Source organism: Pterocles gutturalis, unplaced genomic scaffold, assembly GCF_000699245.1.
Source record: "Pterocles gutturalis isolate BGI_N339 unplaced genomic scaffold, ASM69924v1 scaffold10040, whole genome shotgun sequence".
NCBI lineage: Eukaryota > Metazoa > Chordata > Aves > Pterocliformes > Pteroclidae > Pterocles > Pterocles gutturalis.
This window is the reverse complement of record NW_010138249.1, coordinates 1-24141: the sequence shown is the minus strand read 5'-3', so window position 1 is coordinate 24141 and position 24141 is coordinate 1. Positions and strand designations below refer to the sequence as shown.

General features: G+C 35.0%; 1 protein-coding gene across 1 annotated transcript; it reads right to left on the bottom strand.

Moving 5' to 3' along the window:
* Nucleotides 1–2970: 2970 nt before the first annotated feature.
* Nucleotides 2971–23994, bottom strand: IQUB (IQ motif and ubiquitin domain containing; the record flags this gene model as incomplete). Its single annotated transcript, XM_010082917.1, is given in 9 exon segments — nucleotides 2971–3138; nucleotides 5747–5932; nucleotides 9672–9920; nucleotides 11512–11688; nucleotides 13141–13311; nucleotides 18143–18318; nucleotides 22390–22626; nucleotides 23184–23303; nucleotides 23793–23994. Coding segments are annotated over 9 exon segments (1686 nt in total), but the record flags the coding sequence as incomplete, so codon positions are not given.
* Nucleotides 23995–24141: the final 147 nt, after the last annotated feature.

Sequence of the window (24141 nt, the reverse complement as noted above, 5' to 3'; positions counted from 1 at the left end):
TCCCTACATCTGGGAAAGACCTGAGGCAAACCCAGCATTTCTCACCAATGTTTCAGGAGTCTAGACTCCTTGTAGTTCCTGCTCTAAGCTATGATTTAGGAGACTTTATAAGCCTATCCCTTTAGCCATGCCTCAGAAGTGAAGAGAGGTGTTTAGAATTTCATCTGATAGTCTGTTCTCCTTTCAAGATACACCGACACTTTGCAATCATTTGTTCTCATTTTCCAGGTAAGATCTAGGCTCCAAAGCAGAGGCTTTTTTACCAATAGATTCCAAAACCATATCGGGAGTAAATCTCTGAAATTCAAGCAAAGGTGATCAGCTGTGCTTTTAAAGAATGTACTCAGATCTAATAGAAACTGGCAGATCTGACCCTTCATATGAACAGTGTTTTTTTCCTGACAAAATGCAATGACTTCTCATAGAAAGATAACATCTTTAATCTGACTCTGATCTTTTCAGTCAGCTCTTTCAGTATTTGCCACTGCCTGGTACAGAGAATGTTTTCATTCTTCGGACCTGTCCAGAACCTTTTTAATATAATTTGTAAGCTGCATAAGCAGGTGGAGCAACACAATAACTATTAGAGAAAAGTTTTAAATTAATTCCTTAAAAAAACACAATAAAATTATAAATGCTATGGACAAAAAGGAGTAAAAATAATTATTTGTTTTTAAATTCAGTAAGAATATAGGCAAAACGTTTAAGATTATCAAAGTAGAAATTAAAGAAAGCATTTAAAGATTGTATACTCCCTTGCTCACATATGCTAATTTAAAAAAAAAAATTGTTACCCTATTTTTGAACTATGTTGACTTAACTTGACTTTGTCTTAAAATGCTTCAATTAGATATCCAAAAATCCAGCCATGCCCCAGATGTTAGTCAAATATCCAATTCACTATAATTGCAACACAAGTTTTTAACTATTTACACAAAAGCTTTCACAGTGTGATTAACTGGCACTGCCATTATCAGGGACTACCTTCCAGGCTTTCGCATAGACCAAAAAATTTCTGTGCATGAGCAATTCTCAAGCAGGCCTAAACGCTTGTTTTCTGGAGACTACTGAACTCAATATAGAGCCCAGAACTCTTCAAGCATAAATCTGTAATACAGCATCAGTTTTGGACCCCTCAAATCAAGACAGGCTTTGATAAGCTGAAGCAAGTTCAGTAAAGGTCCACCAAGAAAACTCATGGGGGCAGAAGCAGTTGACATGCGAGGAGAGGCTGAGGGAACTGGGCTTGTTCTGCCCGGAGAGAACGCGGCTTCAGGAAAACCTGTCAGCAGCTCTCCAAAACTTCAAAAGAGATTATCAAGAAGATGCAGCCAGGCTCTTTACAGTTGTGCATGGTAAAAGGATGAGAAACAACATACTCTATTGAATGAAAACTTTTCTAAAGATGAGGACAGTCAAGCAACTGGAACATGCTGCCACTAGAGGTTATATATTCTCCATCCTTGAAGGTTTTCAAGACCTGAATGGATAAAGTCAGGCAATTCATTCTGATGTTATAGCTGTGCTTTCAGTAGGAGGCAGATGCCTGAGGCCCCTTCAAAGCTGAATTATTCTATGATTCTGAACATTCCAAAAATCTCCAACCCTACATGGCATTTAAATCAATGGACTAGTGGTTTTTCACATTTGTATGAACTATTTCCTTACTGTTTATTTAAATCACCCTTCTGGGGTTGTAATGTGCATTTTTTAAAAGCCATTTAAAAAGAAAGGCGACAAATTTATAAAGAGATAGGTTGCTATGTATATGATTCATGTTTTCCTTCTTGCCCTTCAACCTACAATTTTCTTCAAAAATCTTTTTATCACTCTGGAACAAGCCCAATCTTAGTAGCCATTCTTATCTTAAGGCTCAAATCCTGGAAAGCATGAGTCAACTGGAATGCTCATGTGCTTCAGTTCTGCAATTCTACAATTAGTTCAGTACTGAACTAAAATCCAGAATCTGAATTTAATGGTAAAATCAATGGAAAGACTTCCGCTAATGTTAGAATGCACTGGTCAGTCAGGAACTAATTCTACAGTCCATGTCGTGTTGAGAGAGTCAATCCAGCTGTTTGCTGCTAAATAGATGCTTATTTCTGTTTGAAAATACTACTGCTTTTTCCTAGACAGTTTTATTTGTCAAAGCAAAAGGCTTTGTCTGGGGTCAAAAACATGTCTAGAACAGAGGTTTCAAGCAGAACTTTGCAACTTTCTGTAGGACTTTATTGAATCTACACCATTTCACATTTTTCTCTTTAACTATAATCAAACATAAACATAACTAAATAAGGAGAGAATAGGCTTCTACTTTAATAACATAAGCTTCTAAAAAAACGCTCCAAACCATGTAACCATGTTCCAAACAGTTTGCATTGTGTATTTCAAATTATAAGCCTCATTTACAATAATTTCAAGATCTTGGATACAGTAATTACATGCTGACAGTTCCACTATGACCATCAAGATGACTTATAAAGTTCTTGTGCACAAATGTTTGCAAGGCAAAGCACCTATATTCAGAAGGCTATATACATTCTTTTATTCTGTAGGAATTTAGGGTTTGAGGAGTTTTCTGCCATATATGCCTAAGACCAGAGAAATACATTTAATATAGTGTTTACAGTATTATTTTTCTAATTAAAAGGTGACAAAGAATTAGCTAAATTCCCCCAACAGGATATTACACTAAAGACAGAATGTTCCAAGCAACACAGGCACACAGAGAAAGACAGACAGTACTCTAAAAATTTAGAATTAGCAAAGCTCATAATCAATATTTTATTTTTTAAATAATGAGGTTATAAAATATAAAATGCAGTTATATTGACTGGTCAAGATCAAATTACTTTATCCTCAGTTTATTTTGATCTGTGTAATACAATTAAGGCACTGGTGAAGCAGTAAATTTATTTTAAACTAAGGAAATTGTATTAATCAATAATTCACTTTAACTTTGCCTAGGAGTTATGGTTTTGTACCAGTAGAAACAGGCGTAGCTATTACAAATTTATTTGCATTAGCCTGATTGTCACTCCTATCCAAAAACGATGCCATTGCTGGAATCTGAGCAAAGTAGTTTTTTGCCCGGATATGCTTATGTTTTATTCTGTGGATAAATGTCGCTTGATAAGCCTGAAAGGAAAAAAAATCCAAATCCCATTAAATACAATTAATATATCTAGCAATCTGCATATTGCTTCATAGTTTATGCAGTATAAATACTGACATTTTAATAAACTAAACCAGATAATATATTAATATATGATACACAATGAAATATATTTTAGTTCTATACTGCTACCTTATGGCCCAGTTGTGAAAGTTACTAACCACTCCTTGTGAATATTAGTCATCTTTTAAAAAAGGAAAAACTTCTGGCATATTTTCGCCTGTTCAATGTAAGACTTGTTTATTTCTTTTCAAGTAAGAATATTTGTACTTATATTTGAAAATTAAAAAGGCATTGCCTTAAACAGCAACATTTGCAAGGTGATGACTAGAAGATATTTCCTGGGTAAGAATCAGTGATTATTTACAAATAAACATGGCAACAAGCATTTTTTTCAGCATTTCAGTCAGCCTTTGCATTCAGTGGTGACATATTTTCCTAAATTTCTAGTGATTAGTAGTAGTTCAGATGATGTAATAAATAACCAGAATATTTAGGTGGAAAAACCCCTTGCTGTCACTTCTTCATAATTCATCTTTCTGAATAAGAATTGCTATTAAAGAAAGTGCTGGAGAGGACTTTTTTTTTGTTTCAGGGAGTGAGAAACAATGATTCACTGACAACATTTTAACTTTGTCTCAGTTTCCTTATTTCACGCTAATTTTGTGAAACAAAGCTTTGGCCATTACCAGTGAAGAAAGCTGACTTCTTGGTATAGCTGGCCCACTTCTATTTTTGTAGTGAGAGATAAGTGAAAATACCTTACAATTTTCAGGTAGGTTTCCATACCTTATCCATTGCTCCCCTGGCCTAACTCCCATCTCCACTGAAGTACACTAAAAGTACTGAAGCAGGAGATGCACAGGCTTTTTCCCATTAACCTTCAAATGCTCTTTGCCAATCACACAGATGTTGTTATAAGAGAGATGAATACATCAGAGATCTTAGTTCCCAACTTTGAAGGAAAACATTAGGAATAGCAAAATTATTGGCTCTTTCATTGTATTTAAATAATGTAAAAGAGCTCAAAAAAATCACTCAGTACTCTGTCTAATGCAGTTTCAGTTTCATTACTTGGGGAGAAAACAACGATGGAAAAAGTTTAAATCCAATTTGAAAATATTTTTATTGTAATTATGTAAAAATAATGAAATATATTTATTACAATTTATCGTTCATATTAAAAACACCAGTGTAAGCTCTGGATCTATTAAATCTGACTATGACATTCAGACTTACAAAGTTAAACCAGGTAAGTGCATAATCAGAATCTTAGCCTGCCGTAATGCCACTAACATACATTTATGGATGTAGGGAAGCATCACTAGATTCAGACTGCCTGAACAGCCTTGTTGACTGAAAGCGAGACACAGCAGTCAATATAGGAATTTCCAGCTTGAAATTGATTCTGCCTTTTAAAGCTAATGCTCACATAAACATGTGTCTGTCTGAAGACACAAATTGGGCACACACAGAAAATGTATCATGAATGGCAGAATTCCCTTTACCTTAGAGTTCCCTGACTAATACATTTCATCCCCAAAGCAAACCTTTCATTAAGAGAGCCATTCATTTGCTCTGTCAGTTTAGTTATCTCATACTCTCAAGATTTGCAAAAAGGATAATGAGTAACAGCTGAAGATGCATTCTGATGTACACATATTGTGTTAGAAATTGAATTAAGAACACCCTGAACAAAAGCACACTATACAAGAATGACCTCAGATCACTACTTACATAAATCAATAACCTAGAGGTGAAAGGTGTAATAATCCATTACTAATAGCAGGACAAAGGCAGCTCACAGGATTCTCTTATGCCTTTAAAAAAACTAAATATTCTACCATATGATATCCAGTGGAGTGAGAGGTTTACCAAACTACCATGTTTAGAAACAGAATTTGGGGGGAGAGGTATAAAAATACAGTTTTAAGGACTTCTTTAACAAATTCTTCAATTTTTTCAACTCAGAACAGCAATTATGTTTTTATTGCTTAATTACAAACTATAAGATTACATTGTCAGGGGTACTTAAATGACATCTATGTAAGAAAGTAAACTGAGACATTTTATTATGACAAATGGTTAAGTTCTAGACAAAAAGCCATTCTGTTATTTGATGAGAAATTTATAGGCCAGAAACTAATGAGGCTAGAGTATGTGTGCATTAGTGCACAGGCACACAACTGTCAAAAGTATTTATGGTTAGTCTCTAGTATGCTTTTTATACAGGCCAGCTCTTGTCTGATCTCAGCTGAAGGAAGAGCATTGGCATGGCACTGTTCTCAGTAGGCAGCCTGGATCAGGCCACTTAGCTTCTTGCATTTCAGGAGGGAGAATCAGGGCAAGACAGAGTTTAGGTACATGGATGTGAGCTGTACTATGCATGTTACCCTCTGGACTAGTGCTCATTTTCTTTAATAGTACAGATGCAATAATTTAAATAGTCATAATGGGCCAATTTAAACATGGATGAGTGTAAGGACTAAATTTGGCCAAACACCATTAGTCACAGGAATCTATTAAAATACAATATAAATACTGTAAAAAATTAAGCCCATCAAATTTTACCTCCTGAAGGTTACACAGCTTAAGATGTGCATCTGCCTCCTCTTTAGTGAGGAAAATAGTGTTCCACGGAGACCACTCATGCTGCTTATCCCATCTGACCATAACCAAATCATAGAGGTCACTGCAGGCACTGAGAGCTGACTGGCAGCCCCATATGTTCTCAATCATGTAATGCAGATCTTGATGCTGAAAAGGAACACAGGGTTAAGGAAGAAGCATGTTTCATTCTACAACAAAAGCATTGTACCTGTATAAAGATCCAAATAAAGATTTGAGTAAAAAAATTTACTATACATATGTCATAGAATCACTTGGTTAAAGAACATCTAGACACATACATCTTCCTCTAGCATGGAATGGCAATTAACTGCATTTTTCTTCTATCATCTCTAATATATTACATTCTTATTTCTATTGTCTCTGCCAATGGCTATTCATATCTTCTGTTAACATCCTGATTGCTTAATTGCTCTTATAAAGCTTCTTAAATCTCATGGTGGTTTTTTTTTCATGCAGAATGCTTACACCTGTTCAGACCTTTTTGGTTAATAACAATAATCCATCTCTGTCATCTCTGAGATGACTTCCCCATTTCATTCCTGGATTCATAATTAATGTTATTCAATAAATGAGTTATGATGCTATTAAATTACTTAATATTTACATAGAATCACCTGGCCTGAGAAATGTGGGAAATTAGGGTAAGAAAAAACTCACACCTGTGACAGACCCCAAATCACTGCCTCTTTTTCTGTCTTCCCCTCACTCTGCTGTTGACATATGGAGAGTTTATTGTGCTCATGATACTATTGGTCATTTTAGCAAATGAGATTATAAAATCAGGTAGCTATGCTACAATATTAAGACAAAATAATAGAAGGGCTGTTTGTAAAGGTTCTCTAGTACAGAAAGGCCTTTAAATATACTTTTAACCTCTATCTAAGGTTAATCTGTGTTAATCTTAATTTGTTTAACTTATTGCTAGCCATCTGAATCACTACTAAATCTTGATAAACACACTCTCTTGAATGAAAGAAAAAAAAATTTAGGATGGCAGTTCCCACTGAACTTTAGCAAGTTTTTCTGTCACTCTCCATTAATTCTTCTCTGTATTAGTCATGGAAAATTACTAGATTTTTATCTACAGGAGCCTGTAAACAACAGACTTTTAAATAGATTTTCCTCCAAGCTAGTCATTTGAAGATTCACTCCTCTAAAAAGAAATCTTGACTTAGTTAATTAAGTAATGATGTTTATATATTACTTATTAAATTCCTGACAAAGAATGAATGAAACACAGTGCTTCAGTGAAAGGTAGCTGCATGTATTCTCATCCATCTTGCTTCCAAAATCCATTAAAAATGTAAGATAAAAGCTAGGCTTCAAACCTCCACTGGAAATAAATCTGTGCCTCCTAGTTCCAAGAACATGGGACTGGTCCTACATCTGGTCTTAAATCTGGTCCTACAGGGCCTCCTTTATTAGGTTTCACTAATTGGCTTCTGTTTTCAGTATTTCTTCCTTTTTCATAGAATTTCAAATAACTCCTGTATCTTCTTAGCAGCCAGAAATTTGCAAGTAGGCATATTAGCAAGTATTACTATTTTTGTGCTAAGCTCAAAAGTTACCAGAACTTGGAAAAATCTATACTGAGGCACATACGTGTTCATGTAAAAGAGATCCATAATTTGACTCTTCCTTTTTCCTGGATTTTTTTTTTTCCTGAAAAATAGTCAAAAGCTTGTCCTATATAAAAACTTTTCAGGTTATCGGGAAGTTTGATTTAAGAGATTTCTTCTGCACTTTCTAAAGGTAAGCGTGCATTTTGCTGTGAAATTTTACAGCTAAGTAATTTCATAAGATGCTTTCCCTCCCCAATTTGTTCTGTGCTCACAAGAAACAGCCTTCAAGTACTGTCATCTGACAGGCTGGGAGCAAGTATCATTGAATGCTTAGCAGGGAAACTGCTGAGACTGGGAAACAAGGGTGGGCAGCAAACCGATAAAGGAGTTAAGTGTATTTGTAACTTCAAATGAATACGACATTCCCATTAGGATGTTGCACATCAAGAAAAATCAAAGCTATAGTTTGTACCATCGATTCTAAGGAGCACAGCATAGTTAAACCCTCTGAAAGAACAAAAGGCAGCATCAGGACTTGACATATTTGCTGAACTTGTTCATTTTGATACAAAAAAAAAAAAAGGTCTTTAGCTGCAGTAAGCAGAACTTACTGGAGCTACCATAACTCCCACCAGCTGCTTTTTGCTTTTTAAACCTTAGCAGCTCTCATATACGTGGTGAACCCAAACACAGTTAGAATCCGTATGCAACAGATCTGAAGAAAAATCTTTATCTTCTCACAAAAGTCTTGCATCTACCCACAGACAATACAGTCAGAGCTAGTAATGGTACTGCACTGTGCAATGAATGGAGCTGTCCTAGCTGCTGCAAAAGACTTTTAATTTTGTCCAAGTAATTTCTAGATGCCTCAGAGCTGTTTACTGGATGTAAGTGGAGTAAAGGACAGATGGTTGTTGGGAGGGGAAGGAGGAAAAAAAAAAAGGCAAGTAGCTCAGAAGAAAATTAATAATTTAAGGAAATGTCAGGAAAAAAACCAAGGAAATTAGTGATTTAAGATACAAACCTCTGTTGTTTAGATATTTACAACTCTAAAGAGAAGAACTTAAGAACAGTTAAGAAGCAGTCATGCTTCAGTGCACCAATGGCCACCAGCCATCACAGGTGATGTAATGTAAGAGAGGTTCAAAAGATTTGGAGGATGTTTACATATTAAAATAAACTAAGTTAGACCCAGATAAAAAAACTTCAGCTTACATGAAAACCAATATGGACAAACAATATCTACAAAATCCAGGTTTTTTGATAATATTTCTTAACACAGGCATGATAATTAGAGAATCCTAATCTTCTTTTTGGCAGCTGCGATTGGCAAAGCACTAAATCACAGCATGGCTTGTTTTGGTAGCAGTGGGATATTGATGACTGGCTTTTGTTTGCTTAGTTGTTTTTTCAGACATACTGAAAATACAGTTCAAAAACTGTTCTATGAATATTGATGCTGTAGAGATTTTTATTACTAAATCTCACAAAGTTCAAATAAATCTCAGCTGTTCAATATTTTCAATAAATAACACTTTGCAGTTACCTCAGATTAAAAACTTTCCCAGTGGATACTGGATGTCAAATTCTTTTGTTAACAAAATACATAATAACAACTAAAAGAGAGAACTTGCTGAAGACAGAGGCAAGGAGTTCTTTGAACTGAATTGTCCTGTAATAATTATTATGAAATATTAGCTACTTAGTAATATTTCAAAAGATTACAGGTGATTATGGATGATGGTAAAAAAAAATAGAAAATTAACATATTTAGTGAATCCCTCTCCTAATAAATGCAAAAAAATAAAACTTTCAATTATACAGATATTCTACTGACATAGAACACGAATGTCAAAACCGCAGCCCCTTTTTTTTTCCACAAAACAATCTACTTGTATTACTAAAACAGTCCAAATAATGGGGCTTAAAATATTTTACTAGCATTATGTCTTGAACAGTATTGTAGTCACAAAAACATTATTGTTGCTTTACAGATGAAGCCAGTATGTTTAAGCAACAGGATGGCCGTAGCAGAACCAGAAGAATTTGGATGATCTGATTCTTTGACCTGTCAGCTAGACTTCTATCTTCTTTTAATGTATAGCTTGTAACCACTTCTGAAAATACAGCTATACTTCAAGAGCTTAAGTTCTTCTTCTTTATGGTATGGAACATCCCATATCACAGGAAGAAGTTACTGTAGCTATTAGCCTGTTTCTCCACCTGTCAACAATACACACAAAATAAAAGTTATAGTCAAAGCCACTGGTTTCCATTATTAGCAATGCTCTTTCAGACAGTACCTGAACTAAGAAAACAATTTTAGCATTATCCTGATAATCAGCTTCAGCCTTTCTGAGATTTTCTAGTATAAGTTTGTACTTCAAATATGCTTCTCGTTGCTGAGCCTCATTATCAAGCTTGTAACACAAGTGACATCTGCCAATGGTGCGGGAATTAGCAGGAACAGGAAACTCGTTAGATGGTAAGTAATTTTCGCAACTGTGACAGAAGTTAACATTTTTATAAAGATTTAAGGGATCTGGTGGAACCTAAAAGATTAAACAAAAAGGTTAATTTACCACAAAGTATCTTTGTACTACTTGTGTGTCACCCTATTGGAATACATTTTACACATATTTATGCAAGTATTCTAATATGTAAAACCAGTAATATTTATTTTAAAATACCCAGTAAGGTTGTTTTGGTTTTATTTTTTTTTTAAATAGATTTTAAATAGAAGACCAAAAGCCATTCTATTTTGTTACTGTACTTGTTAAAATCAGTTATATAAATCAGTCAATCTTTAAGCTATATGAAGATCCTAGACATTATGCTCCAGTAGTCTTGCTGGTGCATTTTCTGTATGCAGATCGTCAGCCATTCTGGAAAGGTGACAACGCAGAGAAAAAAACTAGTTCTTCTGCATTTAGTTTTTTATATAGAACCTGCCATTTATGTCAAAGATAAAACCCTGAGATTATGGGCATATTAATATTTTGGCATAAGAATATAAAATCATCAGAGCCACACATCCAAAAACAATACAGAGGAAGATAATAAACTAAACTTGCTAATGACTTCCCCAACCTCATATTGCTTCATGGGTTCTGGAAATAATTTAAAGTAGTCTGTGCAGAGGGCCCAAGTCTGTAATTAGGTAGTTTGAGTAGTCTGATAGTCCAGCCACCTATTGTGTTAATCTACCTTTTTTTGAAAGTACCCCAAGAATTTGGTCACCTTGACTGTCTGCTGATCAACTGCCATCTTTTTTATGGTCTACAAAAGGTTACAAGATTCAAATACAAATATAGGTGCAATTCAGCCTTCAAATCAAGGTACAGAAGCCAAAGATCTCCCATCTCCAGTCCCTGCTCTGACCCATTTAGGTAACCCTGTTCATAAACATAGGGTAAAATAACTGCTGGTTCACTTTAAATCCCACTAACATTTACTGTCAGATTCCCGGCTGCTGAGATACCATCAACCACAGTAAAAGGAATCGTCTTCTGATAGGTGCAGAACACATGTTGCTGTGTAAAGCAGCAACATATGATAGGAATCATATTTTTAATTGTAATCCGTAGTCAGAAAAGAAAAACAATCGCACAACTTGAGAGGTGTCTATCACTATTTCCACTTCATAGCTGTATCTGCTTCCCATGAAATAGCAACTGGTTGTACTAAAGAAGCTCGTAACAGCTCTTGCTTACGTGCAAGCTCATGAAACATCACTTTTACAACGGCAATGTTCTTCCTTTCTGGATGAATGGGATGTTGCCTCTTGTTCAGTGGAAGAAAGACTGTCTCTATTGGCTCTCCATTTGGTATTACAGTTTACTGTTACCATCCCATGAGATCTACCATTTAAAATTTTCAGATTTTTTTTTTCATGCATAGTGTTCCTGGGCTCTCTCAGTGCTACCAGCCATCTGTCAACTTCTTATACCCATGTCTATGTCCCATTTTTCATATATGCCTATATAAGCTTATTTGTGTGAAGCCTGTGTTTCACTCCTTGAGAACTCCTCCAGCAGTTCTCCACCAAAATCTAAAAAAAAAGCTTCCATTGTTTTCCATTCCCCTTCTCCACCATCCTTAGTTTGATGGCCACTACGTCAGACTGCAAAATAAGAATAATACCTTAAGTATCTTAGCAACTTCAGGGTTAAACTTTGGAGTTTTAATATACTGAAGAAATAATGTACAAATTCTTTTCCTCAGTCCTTCTAAGTTGCATTCTTTCACCTCTCTTGACATAAGGTCAACTTCCCTGTCAATTAATTCCACTATTTCCTGTGTTAATTTACATTCATGTTCCTGAAAGAAAACACAAAGAAAAACCAGGAAAACAAACTCCACAACAACACGGAAGCCAACAAACAAAATAGTTCTAATGCAGATATGAAAGCAAACTATAACTTCTTTGCCAATCATCATTCATACCTCTGCATCTTCACATTAAGAACATGTTCATATAAGAAACCCTTAACGTCTTCGGAAAACAACCTCCAAGAAAACTAATGTCAAGAATAAAAACCTGAGAATGCTTACAGACCCTGCTTTAAGGGGCCTGTATAAATACCAAAGCTGTGAGGAACTGTAAACCTGGTGGCATTAAAAATGCTAAGCAGAGGCACAGAACACATATGAAGTTCTCAGCCTTCAAAGGCCCCAAGGAGTATGTCGCTAAGAAGCTTCTTTTGGCTATGTGACAGGAGGTGTCATGTACACACACAGCAGATGGTTAAAAACACCAAAAAACACCAAAACATGCCTTCCCTCCCCCCCCAAAAAAAAGAATAAAAAACGACCGAAACAAAAAACCCCTACCGCACAAAAGGCATGCGGAACTTTATGGGTATGCTCAGAAATTAGTTATTTCAATACTTCAAATGTTTAGCAGGAGATTCTCCAGAGAGTTCAGTGTTTTCTCACCTAAAATAGAGTGCTAATTTACAGAAATTAGAGAATTTTTCTATTACAGCAATATTGAATTGTATTAAGATGGGCAGGAGTTCATAAACCAGTCATGCTCCCAGTGCTATATTGGCTTTAGACCAAATTCTGGTACTACCAAAGCAAACAGCATGTTTGTTTTAGTAAGACCAGGAAGCAGAATTCTATTCTAGTATGACATCAACTGTATCATCCTGAAAGTAGCTTGAAACTCGTATTAGTCTTTTGTACATGAATAAATAAATAAATAAGTAAAATATGAGGAACTAAAAGAAATGCAGCCAGCTTCTAATGCACTGGCAACACTGTCAGCAGCAGTGGGGGTGACAAGTGAGGGGCAAAGAAGAAAAAGAAAAAAACAAAACAATATTTGCCAGCCATAAAACTAGTAACCCAAACCAACAGAGAGATAAGGTTCTAAACAGACATTTCAAAGAACAGAGGAAAAAAAAAAAGTAATAGTCACATCTCTGACATGGTTTTCATCAAGTTGTTATAAATATCAAGCTAACCTTTGAACTAAAATTTTATTATGTATCAATATACAAAAAGTCTAAAACCACTGGTTTAAAGTTCTAACACAACTTGAAAAAAATGTGCACATCACAAAGTGAAATATGAATTCAGAGTATATCTGGAATGTAAATTACACTCTCATGCCAGGTGGTGCACTTGGCTTTCTCTTGCTGCCAGCTGATCATCCTGGCACCTGTTTGCCAGAAGAAGTATTGCTTATATCTCAACATAATTAAGTCACTGTATCTTTGGGAAGTACAGCTTCAAGCTAAACATAAACAGAAAAATAAAACATACCTTCACTGTACGTCTGAGTGTTAACAGCACATCTAATCTCTCATCTTTTGGGATGCCACTCATGCTAATGCTGCGGTAGATTTCAAATAGTTCTCTGGCACGGAGTGTGTACTGTGTATCCACTTCAGTGATTTTTCCATCATATGCTTTCCATCTCTTAGGTTGTGCACACTTCAGAAACAATTTGTACAACTCTGAGCTACTATAATCTTATCACCAGCTGAACAAGTGCATTATGTTACAACAAGTTTCACCAGAGCAAATAGGCACTTAACATTAATGCTTGACTATTACAAAAGGCTAATTCTTTTGTTGATATTTACACAGTACCTTTTCCACCAGAGCAAGTATTCAATTGCACACTTTGTTTAAAGTTGCAGGTCATGAAAATTTTGACTTACAGTATATTAAAAGTAAATAATATTCTCCTACAGAGATATGCTCTACTTCTTTAAAACAAATTTACTGACAGTAGTGTTAGAATACATTTGCTCTCTATTTCATCTTGCAGTCAGAAATCCCCCTGAACTACCAGTAAAAATCAATGGGACTGCTGACTGTCTAAAGATTGCAAATTTAAGGCCTCAGACTCTACTGCAGTACAAGATAACTCCAGGGAACTGTTCTATTTATGCTAGCTATACAGACGGATAGAGGGCTTAGACTTTGTTAAACCTGACTAAGGCAGCGTATGAGTTTACAGCTTATCAGATCCTTCAGACAGCTTCTTGTTTGCTAACTTAACCACATACCATATGCCTCCTACTTCAGTTGTTTCTCTGCACGTGTTTAACTTCTATAGACAGGGAGAAGTTTTGTGTTGTCGGCTGCACCACTTGGTTTAAAAACTCAGGAGGACTGGTTTTGGTTGCAAGCCACACTGTTACAGAGGGGGCCAGTGCACTGCGGCGGTAGTATCTAAATCCAATAGAATGACAGTATTCAAAACCCCCTCCCCATCGTTAATTACCTAACTCCACTCCCTTTCCTTAATTGGGACAGCTATTTGGAACCTTATTCAGAGTATTAATTATTCTCTTTCACTATATTTGGAACTTGAGTGTTCACAAACACTTGCGAACTTCACTCCACCATTTCAGCCTGAGTTAACTACAGCAACACTTCACGGAGCATTCACATGCTGAGTAGTCTTCTGGATATGGCTCCGGCATTGACATAATCATTATTTGGACCAAATATAAAGGCGATATGGTGATAAGTCATAAAAATACCAAGAATATTAGATAGAACAGATATACTCAGTCACCACCACAATCAAAATAGAGATTTCCTCACTTTTAAGTAAATAAATTATTAAGTTAGTTAAGCGAAAGAAAGACAAAATAATTGAAAAAATAATTTAACACTGAATAACTGACATTTAATTACATTTTCAGTGGGGGTGCAGTCACTGTTAATCAGAAGTCACAATTCAGAGCCAAAACTGAATAAGAAATTCAATAACAAAACCAAACATTAGTAAAAAAAAAAACCTCTTAATTCCCTAGTGAAATCTTTGAACATCTGCAAAACTAGAAAGAAGCAATTTTCTGTCACAAAAAGGGAGCATTCTACTGGAACTTCATGACTTTGTCTCACTATCTTAGTATAGTACTACAAATTCTTAAAAAAAATATATTAAAAAACCCCAACACAAAACAAAGAAACAAAACCCTAAAACAAGCACATAACAAAAAAAACCCCAACAACTCAGAAGCTCTAACATGTTGTAACTCCTTTGTAGGCTAGACAAGCAAAAATCACTGTTTTAATGCATTACCTACATTTGATCCTCCTTGATGAAATCACTTAATAAGACAGAAAGGTCATTTGCTTATGCTAGGGAGGGGCAATGGGCAGTGTTTGCCCTAGGAAGTGGTTCTTAGAACTAGGTTCTTCTGATAAATTTGCAACAACCCATATATGAGCTAGCAGTCTTGGCATTCCACTCTGCAAATGTCTCTTAACACAGACCAACTATGTTATGATAACATCTAAATCATTCAAAACAAGATATAAATCTCTAAGTTCTGTAATTTTTCTTACTACCTCATCATAACTGGTTATCATATAAAATAAAATAATTTAAAAAGAAAGAAATTATGTAGCTTTTTACTGAAAAAATACAGAGGTCTCATCAATATTAAGATTTACAGTATTTCAGAAAGAATTACAAACTCTCTGATTTCAGGACTATCTTCGTGTACTCCAGATGTGAGAAAACTAAAACTTCAAGATTTTTTTGACAGCTTTTTCTTGCCTTTTACTCTGCTGGCAGTGTTGCAGAATTTACAGTAATCCTCTTATCTGTATTACTTCAGAGAGCAAGACTACTATAACTGCACTCTGCTGCCAATGCATGAAAGCAGAGAAAAGCACCTGAAGAGACAAACACACCACCACAGAGAGAAAAAGGTAAGAGAAGTAAAAAAAATCCATATGATAGGTGTAGAAGTAACACAAATCATGAAAGGTATGAACCGAGCAATAGTTAATAATTACACAAATTCCTTTAAGAAAATATGATTGCTCTATAAAAGCTTAATCACATACTTCCTCTTCAAAATACAAATGTTGAAGAAGAACAAGCTCAGTGTAAAGAAGAACCCCCTAGAATATACTGCACACACCGCCAGTGGCGGCCATGGTAAAAGAACACGTGTGAGGAGGTATAGCTTAAAGTAGCAAAGAAGGGAATGAAGGTTTCCATGGAGATCCAAGTTTCATATCACATTGGCTACTGCAGCAAAGTGAAATGTTTGTAGTCTTCAGATGTGAAAAGTGTTATTTTAACTGGCAAGTGTCCAGATTAACATTACCAGCCCAAAGTTCAAAAAGTAACTGAATAATCTATAATCTAGCACTCCAACAATAAATTTCATACTACCATTTAAAGTGCTTAAATTGCATTGTTACAGTCATAACAAAACATCCATTTAATTCTGAGATTTCCAGAATAATTATTTATTTTATTTTTTAAGAAATGCAGATATTATTACTTATTACCTCTGAGTTAGGCTGCTATGTCAGCAGTTTATAGCATCACTCAAAACCCTGACATGATACAAAACATGAAAAAGTTGCAGTAGTTCAGAAGCTCACTAGATTTCCAAATTAAAAAGAAATCAGCCTCTTTAATGAAAAACATAATTTATAAATTTAAAATAGGAATAAATAAACTAGTAGTAAGTGCTTCAAAAACATGACCACTGTTTGGAAAGAGGGAGCATCCCTTGTTTCTCATGTGTCTCCTGAATCTCCAGACATCAACTGTCACTAAGAATTCTGGTACTCAAGAACAATTTGCTTCTGATATAACAAAACTGAAAACTTGTAAGAATATATAATGGAAGTAATCTATATAGGGTAGGACACTGGAAAGCAGTCCTTAACTGAGTCTCTATATTTATTTTTCCTTTAAGAGAGAAATATATTTACTTTGACTGTTCCAGGCTTTTTTCTGAGAAGATAACAGAATATATTGTAAACAGTAGAAGTAAACTATTAACATAGAAATTATTCAAGGTTTTTATATCATTCCTAAATATTTAGTTTTCTGGTTTTTTGCACTCTTGAAAGCAGTAACAGAGAATATAATCACATCACAACAATAAACTTGGCAACAGTTCCACCAAAATTTCAGATAAGTAATTTGTTCATCATGAAGAAAGGTAATAGATTTTATCACTTTTTACCATCCCATTAAATCAGTAATAAGAAGAATTTTTAAAAAGCCTATTTTGCACAAAACTGCCATTTTTACTTTTGAGCACTAAATTGTCAAAATTTTAAAAATAACTAGATACCAAAACAACCTATTTCTGTTGCAGTATTTCTTTTCATAATTATGTCACATACTATGAAAAGACAGAAAATCTGAGGGGATGGATTACTGAGACATCTACCTAAAAAGGACTTTTTAAAAAAACTTTACATTAAGGTGCCACTGAATCTATTGCCATTCTAAATCACCTTTGTGTACAAATGAATTCTTATCTTTGTTTTATAGATGGGAGGCTGAAGAACACGCGTTAAATTTCATCCCCAAGATTACACAAGAATAAAATCTCAAAGTTCTAACGCAACTGCAACTAGTGAATTAATAACCAAGTTCAATATTATATATGATTCAAAGCTCTTCTGGGTTGCTATCCTTTACATGAAAGCAGAATAAATGCTTTCTTTAAAGACAGATATATGATGACCACAGGCCTGTGCTCAATGGGGAAATAAATGATGAAGGATAACATTTCTGAGGGAAGAAGAAAAGAAAAGAATGCATTCTGCAGGGTTATAGTTTAATTTTATAAATCCTTGCTTAAATGTTTGCATTTAAGTTTAAATACAGTAGCAAACTTTTCACTATAGAGAACAATAAGCAACATAGAGGGGAACAAAAGGAAAATCACTTAGTCATCACTTTTGATTAGTGAAACTGCACATTTTTGAAAGAGAAACAGATTTTTAAATTTTCAAAAACAGATTAGGAAAGAGCATAGTTTCATGCATGAATTCCTACATCACTGTAATGCACACAATACAAAATATAGAATGGTATGCAATATCCTGATGCTTTATAACCTCAAAATTAACCATTCTGAATTGTTAGAATTTGAGCCTCTAATGATGTTAACAGTGCCATCAGAATCATGTTTTTATGCAGAATAGTTACATAATACAAAATTCATACACTCAGTGCTATTTTTTTTAATTATATATACAAACCTGACATTTACCATAGACACAGGTAGTTAACAGTCTTAACGATGCAGTGTTAGTCCTTCAGCGAGTCACAGAGTTAAGAAATTCTTAGCTTCGAAAAAGAAATGTACTGAATTGTATTCATATGAACAGCCAGATAATTTTGATATTTATAACATTAGCATTCACATGATTGACTGTTAGAGCTACAAAAGTTACTTTTGGCAGGTAGTTTGCAGATGTCTTTTCTGTTCCTGTACTTTGGTATTCTGTATGTTCAGACTAAAATTACATCACTGACCTTATCCATAAAGTGCAGTATTGCTTTTTGTTGATTCTCCTCATCTGCATTTAGTTTGTGTCTCCCAATGGAAGCAATCAGCTGTGCCTCTTGTTCCAGAAGTCCACAAAGTGCTGCCTTTCTTTCAGCTCCAGTAAGAGTTCTGTTAATCCATTCAGTCTCCTCCTGCCTCCATACTATAGAAACAAATATTTTGGGTATTTTTTATATGATGATTTTTTACAGTGAAACTTCTACTTTAATATTTAAGAAACAACAGAATTAATTTTCAATATTCAAAAAATCCAGTTTCTAGTTTAGGGAATTGTTATACATATTTTCAATACATGCAAAATGGCCCAGAAATGAGTGTAAGTTATACAGATGTTCTATCAGAGTAAGTGTGTGTATGTCAGTTCCACACTGCCAATTCATACTCCAAACTCAAAGAGGGTTAGAAGAAAAAAAGAGCTCTATGTGAGAAGAATTTAGCACCAGTGGAAATGTGTGATGACATGATTTCTTCACGATCTTGCAACTAAAATAACTGTTTGATACTCAAAACAGCTCCAAAAGGTATGAGCAATAGGAACTTTTAAACAATTGCTCATCAAAGTCACAAGAAAAGATACCATGGAGATCTTCCCAACAGATTAAGGACAGCATCTTACTGTGGTACCACTAGTACTCAGTGCTGAGAATACTGCTGCTTCCCCCTGCATAAATGAGTAAAATCTAAAGAAGCTTGAAGTCCTCACAAACTTATATAAAACTTGACCAACAGTCATGTTTAGCACTCCAGGTCTTACACTGAATATTTCACTGGTGTCATCTTTTGCCATCTAAAGCAGCTGGATGTGCATTAGTTAGACAGTCACTGCTTGACTCTCCCTTGCCTCTTCTGCAACAGAACCCTTCAAGTGGAAGTGGCATGCAAACCACAAGATAATAATGACAGCAGCACATGGATCCGTACACACTGTAAGAATCTGGCCTTCCAACTCCTAGGGCCAAATCATCAAACCTTCTGAACTTGTAAGTTAGACTACTTAATGACAGCAACATACAGATATATACGTATGTGTCTATCATGGTGCACTTTGTAGTACCCATTTTTTGACTGTAAATGCTGATACACAGACTACATGCCCTTACACAAATCTGTTAGTAAAATCAAATTGTTTTTACTGAATACTGTTTTCCGTTGCACGCACTATAACAATTCTCAGCTTTTCTGAAGACTTTGTTCCATTTCAAATATATCTGGAGTTTTGTAGGGAATTTTATAAGATCCAACACTTCAACATTCCTGAATAATATCTCAAAGTGCTGTTACTGTTCCAGAACAGTTATGCAAAGGCAAAACCCAATGTAAAGAAAACAATCCAATAAGTGAGGCACACTTACTGGAAAAACCTGTAACATCCTGCATCAGGTAATATTAGAGGCAGGAGGAGGGAAAGGAGGCAAGTTTATTTTCTGCCTGTGGCTTCCTTATCTACAATACCTTATATTTTTCATTTTAAAATATTTCCATTCATTTCCTTAAGGCTCTCCAAGCTTTGGTATAATATGACAGCTGTCTGACAAGTTCCAAGTACCCAAAGATATATTTTTAAATAAAGCATTTCAGTAAACAAAAGCACCGTAGAGAATTAATTTGTTTGAAGCTTTATATGCCTTTAAATAAAGCATTTCAGTAAACAAAAGCACTGTAGAGAATTAATTTATTTGAAGCTTTATATGCCTCAAGGGGGCAGCAACTTCAAAAGTAGAGCTATAAATCCAGTAAGCAATTTTGTACTTAGAGAAATGAAGAAACTGTCAGTTATCATCAATACTCACCTACTGATTCACCATATATGTGCAATCAAGTTAAAAAAAATTCCTCTTAGTTTATCTGTTCTACAGAGATTTTATTAATTATAATTTTTATTCCAGTTTTTATAAAACAAAGTAGTTTATGCTTTTTAAATAAATAGTCAATGTCTCTATATGCAGGCACACTGAATATATAGCTACATCTCATTTTCACCATACAGTCAACAGGCAAGTTTTTGTACCAACAGGAATTGCTATTACTGGTTAACCCTGTAATAGTATCCCCCTGTTGTGATCAGCAGCAACAACCTTCACAGATCTCTAGAGGACAATAGTCTCATTCTATTACTGTCACAATGATTTAGCTTGTGTAGACTGTTGACACTATAAGAATGTAAAAGCAGTTTCAGATACAGGTAGAAAAAACAACTTCATAGACCCACTAAGCCCTACTAAAATGAAGAGCATGACTGCAAGTCTCCATGCAGAGAAGCAACTAGTCAACACCGGTAAACAAAAACAAACAAAAAAGATTGATACCAGGCCATAATTTTTAACAAAATGTTAAAAAGACATTTCAAATACTGGAGTTTGTTCTGTCCCAGTTTGAAGTGGCACATGCTTTTTCAGGTTGCCTAGATATTAAATTCCTGAACATGCGAAGCTGAAAGCTTTGTTATTTGTGAATTCAATTACATTAAATTAAGCAAAACAGACACTTATATAACCATAAAATTTAAATCTAAAAATACTGGGAATATCAGCACTCATTCACAACTTTAACTCAGCTTTGTTGTTTCTATTGCAAATAAGACTCATCACACTTTAAAAATAGTCGATTATACATTTGATAGCACATTAGCTAGGAAGCAGTTTTTTTAAAGAAAATATTGCAGGAAATCAGATACCAAATAGTAGCACTTGCCATAAGTGGAGAGGAAAAAAATTATTATTTGAGTACCTTGGCTTTTGATAACCTAGTCAGACACACCTGTAAAAGGGCTCGATTCTTGTGAAGTGAAAACGATCTATGAAGATAAAGGGGGGCGGGGGAAACAAACCCTAACAAACCACACATCTCATTAAGATGACATTCCCAAAATTCTAAAGTTTAAGACCAGTAATAATTTTGACATTTGTCACAAATAGCAATATTTGCAAGTCACTTATACATTCAGACAAAGAGATTTGTTCAATGCCACACAAAATATGACAGTAGTAAAATATCAGCATATAACTTGGGAATTCTTGAATCATGATCATAAGCTTGATGAGTAAGACACGCCACCAAGTTTATGCTCGTCTTACCATGGAAGAAATAGCTGGGATGGTTTAAGGTAGGTCAGGTGGCTTTGTAATAAAGCAGGTAATCCTTTAGGCCAGTTCTGCTATAGGGACAGTAATGTCCAAACTGCCAAAGAGTTACTGCCTAAGGAAGCACTGCAGCCTTAGATAATATACGAGTTGTTACAAGTTACAATGCAAGCATCTTCCTTAAAAGAAGACATTTTAAAAAGAACTCTCAGAGCTTCATTACATGCTGGTACAAGCCCACTGCTTTCATTGGTTTTGTTTTTCCAAAAGAACGTACCCTAGGTTTTTTGCAACATTATTCTCCTGCAAGTTACGTCAATTATCTGCAGTATTCACCTTATTTTTCCAGAAAAGTTTAGAGGTGCTTGCCTATATTAGACACTATCCACTCCAACAGGAAAAGTAAGTCTTTCGTGATGCCCTGTAAGGCTGCTACAGATTTGAAAAATTTTGACAACACAGTTTTGTGAAACATGGAATAAATTAGAAAGGAGAAAAAGGAGAAGGAGAAGGCAACTGGAACAAAAGGAATAACCTCAGTCATATATTGTAAAATTGGGGGGGAATATTTAATCTATTATATGAAATGTCTATATTAAATTATGAATGATGGATCTTAAAAGTAATTTCTTCATGGTATTATTTTCAGCATCCTAAAAAAAATTAAAGTAACTCTGATGCAAAAAAACCCATTTCCTTGTTTCTAGCTGATCTTAACATTACAGATGAATGGAAAAAAAACCCAACCAAACAAACAAAAAAACCCTGACAAATAGCATTATTCTAAAAGCTGATTATTACCTAAAAGGGTGTGCTGGTTTTGGCTGGGATAGTGTTAACTTTCTTAATAATAGCTTGTATGGTGCTATGTTTTGAATTTGTGATGAAAACAATGTTGATAACATAGGGTTGTTTTAGTCATTGCTGAGCAGTGCTTAGACAGTGACAAGGCCTCTTCTCCTACTAGAAGTAGGTAACAGTCAAATAATTCTTTAAAAATGAAAGAAATTCCACTAAGTCAAAAAAAAACAAGGAAGTATCTATATAAACATGTTAAAACCAGAACAGTTTCTTTTAAACAAACTGTACTCTTTAGCTGTTTTTGAGTATCTCTTAACACAAAAAAGCCTTACATTCTAAAGCATGGTACAGTAGCTCAAAGTCTTCTTTTGTTTTAGGATTAAGTCTTCTTTCATGCTCCCTTCTCAGTTTCTCTTCTTTCTCTTTTTTTTTCTGTAACTCTTCTTGTGCCTCCCATGCCAGCCTTAACCTCTTTTCTTCCATCAGATTTTGTACTACTTTCATAGCATGCCAGCGACGGAAATATGTCTGTAATACTATTACCTACATGTGATACAATACCAAAGAATTGTGAATTTAAAACAATACAGCCTAATATTTTTTATTAACTGTTATTTTTTTCTAGCTACTTAACTACATTTTCTAAGATTTGTCTTGTACTCAAACTAATTTAAATGTTACAAAAAAAACAGTCCTACTGTTAGTCTAAACACTAGTATGCTTACTTATTTAGATAACTGCAGGAGTTTAACCAGTGAGTATAGTGGAGAAATAGTCAAGTTAATGTATAAACTACAACTACAAAATCTATTTTTCTTTTTCAAATCTCTCCTTAAAAATGCCTTTTACTGTTTTTACTCTTTTCAGCTTTATGGACAGAGGTCCTCATTTTACTATGCATTGATACAGCGTCTAGATTGGGAATTTAGACACATATTTGCAACATGTCTTTAAAATTTCTAAATACAAAATTTAACACACATGCACACAAAATCAACTGTACTGTATTTGTAAACAAATACTGAAAGTTAAATTACCGATGCTGTTATGACAGAACTTAAAAAAGAAAATTAAGAAATCCACCTTCCAAAGCTGTGGCCATTAAAGACTAGGGAAATGTCCATACTAAGCTCAGCGAGCAGGGCGCACAAGCCCTGAGCTTCTGCCAGCTGAGTTAGCACTCGCACCACAAGCCCTTCAGCCAGGTCAATACCATGAGCTAATAAGCATTGCTCAGCATTGAAGGCTATCAAGCACAAAAGGACGCTAATACAGTTATACAGTCTCTAGAGATATCTTAACCTAACATTTTTCTTGAATATGTCTTCAGCTAGTATTTCAATATGGAACTACACTACAAATCCATCAACTTGAACCAACACCAAGCTGATGTCTCTCTACTGTGCATTACAGACTACCTACAGATACATTGCAGATTTCAGGAAGGAGCAGTAATGATCAGAGTAAAAATATCGGCAGTCCTGAGGAGATGGCTACCTATTTGGGTTGCACTTTCTACAAGACGCTTATTGCCATCAGCTGATGCTGACCAGATAAGAAGTTCTTACAGAAAACTTCTACCCAGAAGATTTCAAAGCATCTTGCCAACCATGTCAATAAAATTATCCTACTTGGACACGTGCGGAACTAACTGTTTCTCCATTTAGTTAAATTCAGACTGTCTATTTTAAGCAACCAAATTAATCACTAGACCATTTACAAAGCAGTGGCCCACCTAATATGATGTTGGGTGCTCTTAAGTTAGGTGTGCAGTCACTGAATACATGCTTTTCAAAAAGCAATTTGGAATGCCTAAAGGGCATCTTCTGCACAATGACTATATCTATATCCATCATCAGAATTGCCCACATGAGGCGACTCAGAGCACCAAAAAACTCCACAGGCCGATAGTATGTCTTCGAACAGACAGATAAGACCTTAATGACAAAGCAGGAGCTTTAACACAATCCAGAACATGTATGCCAAAGTATACAGTATGCCAAAGATAACCTGTCAGGCTTGTTAAAACAAATAAACAAACCCCAAACCCATAAGCTGGACAGGCTGGAGAAGTGGGCCCGTGT